Genomic DNA, 12,276 nt, shown 5'->3' with positions numbered 1-12,276 from the left:
CGACTATAAATTATGTAAAACCCGGAGCCAAGTCTGGACCATCCGTTTCTAAGTATAAACAAATTAAGATCGCCAAATGTCTAGATCAAAGGAACGTTATTGTTTTACGCCATTCTCGAACAAAGATACTGGGATACTGGAAGTGTCTCAATGTGTGAGAAATAAAACAGGATTCTTCTAAACCTTGAGCGGATTCCTAGAATCGAACGTATTTTTTTTATGTTTTATGGTATAAAGCCGATCAACGAGCAGACGGATCATCTGATGGTAAATACCGCCACCAATCCGAAATACCAGAGACGTTACAAGTGCGTTGCCGACTTTTGGAGGGTTAGGAATTTAAGGGTTTTTAGGGAATAGGTGATTAGGAAGATTGGGAAGAGATTAATTGGGGTTCCGGTAACTTCTTTCACAAAACGAAACACAATGCAAGCGTTGTTTCAAGTCAGTTTTCTGTGAGGCCGTGGTATTACTCCGGTCGAGTTGACTAAAATGTCAGACATTAATGTCTGTACTGTTGTCACTTATACGGATGGTAAGATGGCGGATAATGCGACACTAACTATCGTATCACGATAAATTTTCCTATTGCAGACACTCATGTTCAAGCAGAGACATTCGATTTTAACATTGAGTGTGTAGTATATAGTATTGTGTTCTATTTGTACCTTAAATTAATAGGTAACAGCTGGACTTATAACCATACTTTATACAGACTCAGATTATATGACTTTTTAGTCTAGACTATACTGTAGTCGTATGTATTGACACTTTATACAATACTTTGTGTATTAAATCGCCTTGACACATAAAAGTATCTGGCACTTAACCTAAGTAAGTTAGAAAACAAAGGTAGAAAAGCTCTTGACACCAATTAATACTGTCCTGTATTAAAATCCCAGTGGCTACGTATGACTGTTTATGGAGTTAACAGACGTCACATTTGGCGTCAAAAACATGGCGCCGTATTGGATTTCACATTTGTTTTGTTGCGTAGATATGTTGACGTGAAATGGCGAACAGCACATACTGTTTTTCACGCAACGGCGGATAACATGATTTTCATTATTTTCAACTTGTATGCTGCACTGTTCATGGAAAAGTCGAATACCAATTTTACTATTCTAAAAGTTAACAGTCTCAGAGCGAAACCGGCGTGAAATAACGATTGCGAATGAGGTTACCGGAGGCCCAATCCTCATCTCATCCATCGCCAATTCTCAAATCTATAACCCGCAGAAAGTTGGAAACGCACTTGTATCACCTCCGGTGTTATAGGTGTCCATAGGCGGCACCGATTGTTTACCATCAGGTAATCCGTCTGCTCGTTTACCGTCCTATCCCATAAAAAGTTGTAAGTCTTACACTAACAACAATAATTCGATTACCATTACAACAACTCGTTAGAAAATCAAATGGCTCGTACGAAGCGCGGTACATGACCAATTCCAAAGATCTGGCCACAGTCCAATAGTTTGTATGACTAATCGGGTTGTAAAGATAATTCACGAGCGTTTCGCTACCAATACTAATTCAAACAGTTACAGAAAGACAGAGAAACAGTTTTTCAATGTAATGTAATGTAATCGTAAAATCGTGGATTTTATTCTTTGACGCAAAAACTTCACAAGTAAATTTACGTGTGAATTTTTCGCGTCAAATGTGTAGTATTTTTTTAACAAAATTTTTATATTATCACTTTGATCGAACTGGGAAGGTCTACATATAAATAAAAACTCTCTAATTGCCAAATCCCAACGACAGCAACATTAGACGTCTCTGTCCAGTCCTTGCTGAAGCAAACCTCCTCTGCATAATTTCCAGGTTTGGCGAATTTAATCTTATAATTAGAAATTATAAGCCCAGGTCTCCTCATGATGTTTTCCTTCACCATTTGTCAATGGTGTCTAAATAATCTTAGAAAATACATATAACTCGGAAAAAGTCACATTGGTATTTGCTGTTGGTAGGTTTCGAACTCGCACTCTCGCCGGTGCTGAGTCTCTGTCAAATGTGTAATCCCTATGTTGCCTTTGACGATACTCGGGGAAAGAAAAGGGATGGTAACAAATGAGAAACTCCTCCTTTTTTTGAAGTTGGTCAACAATATACTCTTTTGTAAAACTCTTCTAGCACTTCTACATCATTGTTTTCAAGACACAACCGGATATTTCTTCGAGTAGTCTTTGTAGTTCTTCTATAGAAACATTATAGCTACGATTATAAGTAGTATTACCGTCTTACTTTGTATGTAATAGGCTATGATTTCGAGGAATCATCCCAATTGAGGCAAATGTGTACAGATTTGGCAGCAGCTTTATCATACAAATTGCGATTGCTATTGACTGCATAGGCAGTCAATGACTAAAAACCACCCTGATACTACTCCTGGTTTTTTAATCTGGAGCCGCAGCAAACCCGTTAGGTAGACTGCAGCTACGGATTAGGCATCAGCCCTACTGAGTTCCATCTGTGGTAGTCCGATGGGTCATTGAGACACTCGCGGAACGCGATGCGCCGTAAGCACGGGTCTGGTTCTGATCGGACGGCGACCACCAGTCACATAAAAGGAACCCAGAAAAGAGAGCAGATTCGTTATTGACTTCTCATTTAATTGGAGTTCTTGGCGTCCTTTCTTTACCATACTTCAACAAATTCAAATCAGGCAAAATTGTTGTCTATTTTTAGTGAGTCCTCATCGCTCAACAATTGCACAACCAACACTTCAACCACAAATGCATAATAACAACGGGAGAAAATTACATAATTTCTATATTTAGTTTCAATAGCATAGTTTACGTGGTTTCCGCCATAGTAGCATATCTTGGGTGGGCAGTACTTACTTAAACACATAAATAAATTCAATGATTTATCATTCAAATACATAAATCACTTCTCAGTTGAATTCCAAACGTAATTTCCGAAATAACCCTGTACATATCAAGCTCCGTGCAACCAGTATAATCTGACCTTTGATTGTGTGAAAAGATTATACAAAGCGAGACCATGATAAATTGGTCTTGTATAGGTCGATATGTTACCTATCTAGATTATATCTCTTTAATCGATTTTGAGCTTTAGTGTTTAAATCTTAGGATTGGAATTGTTTTAAAGGTAAAGGGTGAGCTTGATGTGCTGTTGTTTATAGGTATTTGTTTTGTTAACAAAGTACTCTTCAATAGGGTTGAGATTCGAATGCTTTATCATAATATGACGTCATATTGTTTGTTTTTAGGGTAAGCAGAAGTGTTCTCCGTGTTCGTAGATATTTTCATTAGTTGTGTTATTGTAGTTAAAATGTGTATGTTTTATGAGTGAAGTAAACATAGTATTGTCATTTGGTTTTGTTCTAAGTTTCAATTAACTAAACTGAAATTAAACTGACATTATTGTTCCAAAATTTTCACCATTAGATTTTATATTCCTATAGTAAGCAAAAATACTAACGAAAATATAAAGATTTATAGCAACTGTAATTTAAAAACTGTTTGACGCGGTGGCTGGGCAACTGGCTGCCGTGCAACGTGTAACGGGTTCGACTCCCGCACGGAGCAACTCTTTGTGTGATCCACAAATTGTTGTTTTGGGTCTGGGTATCATTTGTGCATTTATACATATATTTTATTGTATTGTTCGTAAACGCACCCACGACACAGAAGAAAATCCTAATGTGGGGCAACGTTATTTAAAAAAAAGAAACTAATCAATTAAAATCTAAGACTCCTGAAACTCCTATGCTAATTACATTATATACCTTACCCCATTTACATAAAGACTATTACCAAACCAACGTAACGTATACCAAAGGAATTTACCCTAAATAAAATGGTAGGTAGTAACGAAATAGTACAAAAGGTTACTTATATAGAACCCCTAAGGGAATTGAATGAACCAGGCACAATTACTTAGGCAGGCCACATGATAGTCCACTGGCTTATTTACTAGTAAACAAGCAAATAAATTGATTGATTCCAGGTGATAATTTAGGTAGCAAGGTTGGTTTTTTAGATTTACGAAAGAAGTATACAGAGTGAATATTAATGCCACTGTTGGTAGAGAGCGCCCTAGATAGATATTATAGAGAGTTGATTGGCGATATATTATAGAAGGACCAATTTAAAAGTGCCCTTAACCGAAGAGCATGCATGAAAAGACTGATGACTGTTGATGAAGCGAAATATCGCACCTTCGGTGCAACAAATTACCTAGCTGGTTACCGGGGCTCCGGCTTGAAGTAGGAGTAGGAATGGGGTGGTTTTTAGTCGGAAAGAGTCTGACACTTTCCTGCCTCTTGCCGCCAGCCAAATCTGCAAAATCGAACTAAGTATGCCAAACTGTTTCTGAATCATGCCTTTACTTGGGGCAACAAAAACATCCGCGGAGGTATCTCAAAATTCTACTAGATGGCGCGAGTGCCTTTGTGGTTATTGGCGGTTTTTCCATGCGCTTTGGGCCGACAACGCTTCATTGGACAGTAGTGCCCCCGCGCCCGCGAGTGTTTGACGTACGTTGGAGCTACAGCCACACAAAGGTATTTATGACCTTTTTTATTCTCACTTATTGGAGCGACAAAAACGTATTTGTTTTTAAGACCTCATTTTTGTTAAATATATTACAAAACTTTTGGAGCTACAAAGGCATTTTCTCATAAAGCGTTTTTGTAGATCCAAAGTTTTGATATATTTACTACATAATTGGAACTACAAAGTCACTAACTAAAAAGTGTTTTTATAGGTCCATTAATGGAATTTTTTAAATGAATTGTTTATTTCATTACTACGTCATAAAATAAACTATAAATCAACAAAAAAATCAAAAATATAATTTGGGTCCGTTTTAATGTAGTAATTACAGAATGTGATAACAAAAAGACTTAACCACTTTTTTCAATTCACAATGTTTTTAGACATCATACTCTTGAATGGTACAACACATCGCTGGTTTTTCAGTTTCTGGGGATAATGTCCTACACCATCTTGAGGTAATCCTGGTACCAAAGTCGAGCTTTGTTGAGTTTTCTGGCGTAAATAATCATTTACTTATGATCATGCTATTGTGACTCATGCAAAGACCCCAGGCATTAGCACCACATCAAGCATGTATGTATACAAAACAACATTGTTCTTTCCGTGAATCGCAAGAAAACCCCGTAAAGTGATAGTGAATTGTTTAGCAGGATGATGACCAAAGTTCATCAATTGTTATTTATCATGCATCACACCCCACAGGAGAAATTTAAAAAAGCAACGTCGCGCCTTTTATCCCCGAAGGGGTAGGCAGAGGTGCTCATTACGACACATAATGCCGCTATACAATGTACACCCACATTTCACCATTTGTGAAGTCCCATGTAATAGGGGGTGAGCCTGTTGTCATATACTGGACATGATTCCAGAATCTATGCTACTACTGTAGATATTTATTTTATTCATAAGAATATTAGCTAGTGGCTGTACTTTGAACATCGTGTCTTTCATACTACTTGCTTCATTATTGTTGGCAAAATGAAGATTATTTTTTATGTCCCGGAATCTTTGTCTCGGCATGGCTCGTGATGCCAGTTCACAGATTGAAATACTTCAATACTGCCAGGCACTTCATGTGGTAAGACCGCAGAAACCATATCTTCTTCGCCACCTTCTTCCTCATCTGTGACAACGCTGGGTGCTGGTGGTATGACAGCAAAGTCGTATTCGAAATCACTGTCAATATATTCTAACTTAGCGTTAACTGCTTCCTCTAACCCGCTGTAATGATCAGAAACGTTAAATAGTGTCGTACTCATTATCACACAAATATAAAATTTGTTTTAGATTTGTGTGATAGATGAATAATCGTTATATAGATTCGGCCGCTGTACCCAATTAGGTACACTACGGTTCCATGCTCAATTACTATGTAAATATATGAAACAAAATATTTATTTATTATTTTATTTGAAAATCATTCTATGCATTATAAAAACAATACATAAAATATAAGGTTTTCTTTACGCTAAACTTAAAAAAAAATATTATTCGGTACTTACCTCTATGCACAATTATAGTACGATGTTAAAATCCTCACAGATACAGATTTTAAAAATGTATCGGCATAAACTGCCGTTTATTTGGAAGCTTTGTTCCAATGGACTACTATAACGAGCAATAACAGCAGCAATAAGTAAAAATAATTACAACTTTTGTCAATTGTTTCACTGTACCCAATCAGGTACAGAGGCGCCATATGGGTTAATGGAATTTTTTCAACTAATCTGCTGGATTTACAAAGTCTTAAACTATGAAAGTGCTATATAGGTTCAAAATTAGTATTAAGAATGTTTTGATAACAAAAAGACTTATGACTTTTTAATTCCAGTTTTTGTATCATAGGTACCCGCTGTTTAGTTCATAAACAAAATTGTGACTTTGTTACCCCATAATCATTTACTTATTCATTTTTTTTGTCAAAGTTGCACCTAAATGTATGATAATCAATATTGTTTTTATTTAAATGCTGCTTCGATGATGACAGCGATAGTCAACAATGTTATTTTCTAAAAGACTGTATGACGATCTCGTCGGCGAAACTAGTATAGCGTCAATAAATTTTCAACTTAATGCTCCAGAACATAAGGTTGAAAATCCATTGACGCTCGACGTCGGGGACCTAATCATTTTCTTCTTAAATTTTAGTTAATCAAATTCATGAACCTTTCGTTATTGCTCTTCTGTTGTTTCTCAGTTCAGGCCTTTGCATAATAAAAAATAAATAAATAGAAATATAAATAAAAAAATATAATAATAATAGTATAAAATAACAATAATTGTAAATCTGATTTATTAATATTTTTATTTCAGAGAGCAATGGGTTCCCGAAGTAAAAAAATTCTTTCTATGGTTCCCATTCCCGACAATAATTTAAAGAAAAACAATACATTCGTTGAAAACTGGTTAGCGAACTGTCATCCGGAAGATCAGGACAATGATCATGATTCCAAGTTAGAATCCTCTCGTTTTTCCGTAAATAATATCACCAGTACTTCCTGCGAAGCAAAAAATGAACTGTCAGCTACTGACAGGAGCACAGTATGTGATAATGCCGTGGATACAGTAATTCAAGAAGTAAATGCTGATTTAATTTTACTAAATACCGTAACAGAGAATGTCACATCGAAAGATATTGAAAACGCAGTCATTACTACAGATAGCAAAACATTTAACCTTTCTGATGATGAAGAAATAGTTTCATCCAATGTTGTTATCGCAGATGTAGTGCCAGAAACCACATTAGCAAAAAGTATGCTAAGGCCAGATACTGTCTCGAATGAAATGAACTCAGATAACAATGAAGATTTTTCCGCAAGTGATGGATCTGAATATGAACCACCGCAAAAAAGGCACAAAAAAAAGTTTTTCAGCCAATTCGTAGAACATCCAGTTCTAGCAGTGATTCCTCTACCTCTAGCAGTGGTTCTTCCAGCTCAAGTACCGGATCATCTAGCTCTGGCAGTCGTTCCAAGCACTCTAAATCTACATCTCGCTCCAAACATCCTTCTAATGTGTCAATTGTACATCATAATGCAGCTTCTGAGAATATTCAACCAAGCATTGAACAAGCAAGTATTGTAACAAAGGCTAAAAAAAGAACCAGAAACCCAAGTCAGTGGCAAAAGAACCAGAGAAAGCAATTAAAAAACACTGGTCAAGCATACACATCATCTAGAGGTAACTAGTAATAAGTGGTATTACTAATAATGAAATATCTTTTTAATTTTTATTCTATTATATAGAATCTTAGTCCTTCCGACAACACAGACAGATGTGTTGCTGGTGAGTTTGTTCTTCGCCTATTCTTTTCATCAGCTATAACACCTAGGAACTGGCGAAAGGGGGCGCTTTGGTGGCTGTCTAATGTAATTATTGACTTTCAAAAAGTGCTGATCTTCAGCCTAGTTTGAATAAACGTATTTTCTTTCTTTCTTTTTTCAGGTAAATCCATGCCGCAAAAAAGTATTCGACCACCTTGTACGAGTACCTGCCGATTGTCTTGTTCAAATAAGTTCACCACAGAAGATAGGGATGTAATATTTAAGACATACTGGGGCCTTAATTCTTTTCAAAGACAGCGTGACTTCCTTGCTTCTTGTGTAAAGCAAGTTGAACCTGAATTCCGTACCATCAAGATTCGAAAAGGTGGCGACGTGAATAGAAAATGTAGAAAACCAAACACATCGTACTTTCTAGTAAATAGAGGTAGTGAAATAAGGGTTTGTAAAACGTTCCTATTGAATACATTGGCTATAAGTAATAAACCACTACGCACTGTAACTGAAAATAAATTTGCAAGCACAAGTGTAATTCCAACGGATAAACGCGGTAAGCACGGAAAACAGTCAAAGTTGGATGCTGAAACAATACAATCTGTACGTGACCACATTAATTCAATTCCTAGAATGGAAAGCCATTACATCAGAGCTAATTCATCAAGAGAGTATATAGATGGAGGTTTGACTGTAGCCGAACTTCACCGTAACTATAGTCAAAAACGTATAGCTGACAACAAGGCACCAGCAAATTACGACGCATACCATCGGATTTTCAATACCGAATTTAATATCAGCTTTTTTATTCCGCGTAAAGACCAATGTGACGTGTGTGAGGCCTTTAAGAATGCTGTAGATAAAGAACCGTTGATGTCCAGCTATAAACTACATCAAGAGGAAAAGAGTCTTAGTAGAATAGAAAAAAAACAAGATATAGACGAGTGTAAAAAGCCTGATAGCAATAGCATTGTGGCTATATTTGATCTTCAAGCCGTATTGCCTTGTCCTATAGGTCAATCGTCGGCATTTTTTTATAAAAGTAAACTTAATTGCTATAATTTCACAGTATCAGATATTAAGATTAATAAAACATTCTGCTTCTTTTGGCATGAGGGTCTGGGTAAACGAGGAGCCAATGAAATAGGTTCTTGTTTGTACAATTTTTTAAAAGAATGTTCTTCGACTAAACCAAATTCAGACATAACTTTTTTCTCGGATAACTGTTGTGGCCAACAAAAAAACAAATTTATTCTTAGTTTGTATTATTATGCCGTTTCAACCTTGCCAATTAAATCCATTACACACAAGTTTCTAATTCGTGGACACACGCAGAACGAAGCTGATAGCGTCCACTCTGTAATAGAGAAAAATATTCGTCGAGCAAAAAAATCAGGGCCAATTTACACCCCAGATCAATATGTGGCTCTAATTCGTAATGCTAAAAAAACCGGTAACAGTTTTACTGTTAATGAAATGAGTTTTGATAGTTTCTACGATTTAAAGTTACTTTCTAACGATATTAACTTGAACACGGGCAAGAATATTGACGGCGAAACAATCAGGATTTCTGATGTCAAAGTCGTGAAATTCATTAAAGATTCTGATAACTATTTGTACAAAACCACGTATAAAAGTGAACGTTGGAAAGAAGCTAAAATTAAAATTAGTCGTGCAGGCAAAAAAAATATCTCAGATATTCAATTGTGTGCGGCATACAGCTCTAAGTTACCAATTGCGAACAATAAAAAGCAAGATATTCAACAACTAATAACTGCTAATATAGTTCCAAAATATTATGAAAACACATTTAATAGTTTATTTGAATAATAACATCTTTTTGATATTTATATTATAATAAAAAATATAAATAACTTTTAATAATAGGAACGAACAATGTTCTTAATAGTATTCATTTATTGTTAATTATTTCTTAATAAGTATCGTTTGCTGTCTACTGTAATGACAACAAAAAGTAATGTTGATTTTGACCTACCTTTTTTGATAAAAAGCTTTCTATTGTTTTTATTTTTCTAAGAATTTTATTGTTTATAATTTTGAAGAGTATTATGAAACCATTAAGACTTATTATGAGACTGCTCGTGAATTCCTTAGTGTAAAAGACTGTTTATTATGTAAGTCTGCATTTTATACAATTTGATTGTAACTCAAAGTATGAAAATGATGCCAATTAATGTTGTAGTTATAAGAATTTAATTGTTTTTCGTTACCTTTTTGTTAGTAGTTGATTTTTAGAGAGGAAAATATAGAATTATGTTTGATTATGACACTTTATTTCATTTAAAACCCTATGTAAAAAACCTTGCTTAAGTCATAAAACTAAATAACTTCTGGTGCAACAAAGTCACAATTCAGGACACTTTTTATTGTTATGTGTTTTATTAGGATTTTTTTGGTAATGAAATATAAGATTTTTATGTAAAACTATAGCCAACTAAATAAACATTTTATTTTATAAATATTTTGAACCTACTACAAATAGTAATCCAGAAATGAGGCATTACATGCGAAAAATATATTAAAAGTCTTCTCCTGTAAAATTACAAAATGGGTTGTTGTGACTTTGTTGCACCGAAGGTGCGTTGTGATTACCTCATTAATATATCGATGATCGTATCTTTAATCTCTACACGAAGACTTTGATAATCAAAAATGTTTTAACGTTTTCGTAAGCTACTAGAAAATCAAATTCGACATCGTCACCATCATCGACACAGTCCCACTAAACGCAGTCAATACTTAAGTTTACATCATTAAACGCAGTTTATTAATCAATAACGTATATGTATATCAGAGAGTATATCTGTATGTCAAAGGCACAATGCAAGTATATACCTGTATATAGTAGGTAGGTTATGTATTAATCACATTAGTGGTAATGCGTAATAGATAGCATTTACCTACGTAGTAATGACTTTGTTTAAGTTCATAACTGTTTTGCGTCATTTAAAGAAAGTGCAAATACTCGTAATACACTAGACCTGGGGCTTACTCCGGTTATCAAATCCGAAGTTTCGTTTAATGTTCGGTCGTAGTTTTAATAGATTTACTAATGAAATTAATTAAAATAACGTTTTATTTTTAATTTCCAATCAAAAACTATTTATTTATCTTCAGTTCATTCGTTCATTTTTGTTCACAAAGGTTCGCAATAGATAGAATTGTAGTAGGAAATTTGCGAAATTTCGGACGAAACTTCGCGTTTCGTTGAATTAGAGTAGAGCCCCTGTACTCTAGATTCTCACTTTAACCAAAGTATTTAAGTTCTATTGCAATTTTCAACTGTAAAAATTACTTTGTTACCTTTATTAAATCAAACATTTAAACAAAATTTCCCTTTATCAAACATTTCAGACTTCTCATACCCATTTGAAACCTACCAACAGCAAGTACCTAATAATGTGACTTTTTCCGAGTTCTATGCACTTTCTAAGATTATTTAGACACCACTTACAAACGGTGAAAGAAAACATCGTGAGGAATCCTGTGCTTATAATTTCGAATTATAAGTTTGGAATCGCCAACCTGCATTGAGGTAGCGTGGTTAATGTCCAAAACTTCTCCATATGAGAAGAGGCTTTGGTCAGCAGTGTCCACTTAGGCTGATGATGAAGAAACTTCGCATTTAAACAAAAATATGTAAGGAGCAGGCATGAATTTAGCAAAACTTTAACAGATTACCACTGTGTTATAATTTTCTCGGTACCAATTTCACTAAAAACACACGATTTTAATTAAGATGACCTTTCTCAACGTACAGGTACCAAATCCGGTACATACTATAATCACTTTTATTTCATTTCACTACACATTTTACAGTGATGAAGCCAGTTTGTTTCAGCCAAGGTCGAAACGAATCCGCACTAGTCAATGTGACGTCCTTAATTCACCCCCAAACCACGATCGTTCCTAATTAATTTAAAAAAGAACAAAAAAAAAAAACGTCTACTCAATTTTATTACATAACAAAATTTTAACTAACAATTTTAACTGACTACAAAAATAGTGATGCACTCGATACAAAATATAAAAATAAAAATAACAAACAAAAATTGTTTTGAAAAATAGAAATATGTCGATAAAAATAAAAATAAAACTCTTACCTTTTTATTTTCGGATTCTTTTTATAAATTCATGATGATGATTGGTACACTCGCGAACAATGTTAACGCGGCTGTCCATGTGCCGTTTGCCGTTTAGTCCAACGGGACACTGGGGCGACAATAATGTAAGTGTACACCACGTTAATCGAATTTTCAAAGAGGGCTCGCCGGTAGTGATGTGATCATGTCGATAACAATTACGGGGTAGTTAAAAAAATTGCGATGTGTTTTGTTGATGTTATATATTTATTTTAAAACTAATGGAGTAAAACTACATACATACAAACATAACCTTACGCCTGTCTCCCATGGGGGTAGGCAGAGACAATGGAATGCCAATTGCTACAATTC

The 12,276-nt window shown here is 34.9% G+C and overlaps 2 protein-coding genes across 2 annotated transcripts in view; one reads left to right on the top strand and one right to left on the bottom strand.

The window, feature by feature from the left end:
* LOC118271302 (transient receptor potential protein) overlaps positions 1-12,039 on the bottom strand; it is a 55,381-nt gene extending 43,342 nt beyond the window's left edge. Inside the window, exon 1 of the mRNA XM_050695848.1 lies at positions 11,926-12,039. The gene's annotated coding sequence lies outside the window, so the exon portion shown is untranslated. The remainder of the gene's footprint in view (positions 1-11,925) is intronic.
* LOC126911031 (uncharacterized) lies at positions 4,306-9,761 on the top strand. The gene is made up of 2 exons (XM_050695849.1): positions 4,306-4,531; positions 6,840-9,761. The coding sequence occupies exons 1-2, from the start codon at positions 4,442-4,444 to the stop codon at positions 7,608-7,610; spliced, it is 861 nt and encodes a 286-aa protein (XP_050551806.1). The 5' UTR covers positions 4,306-4,441; the 3' UTR covers positions 7,611-9,761.
* Positions 12,040-12,276: the final 237 nt, after the last annotated feature.

The sequence above is a fragment of the Spodoptera frugiperda genome, chromosome 9, assembly GCF_023101765.2.
Source record: "Spodoptera frugiperda isolate SF20-4 chromosome 9, AGI-APGP_CSIRO_Sfru_2.0, whole genome shotgun sequence".
Classification (NCBI taxonomy): Eukaryota; Metazoa; Arthropoda; class Insecta; order Lepidoptera; family Noctuidae; genus Spodoptera; species Spodoptera frugiperda.
The sequence above is the reverse complement of the archived record's forward strand: the minus strand, read 5'-3'. Positions and strand labels throughout refer to the sequence as shown.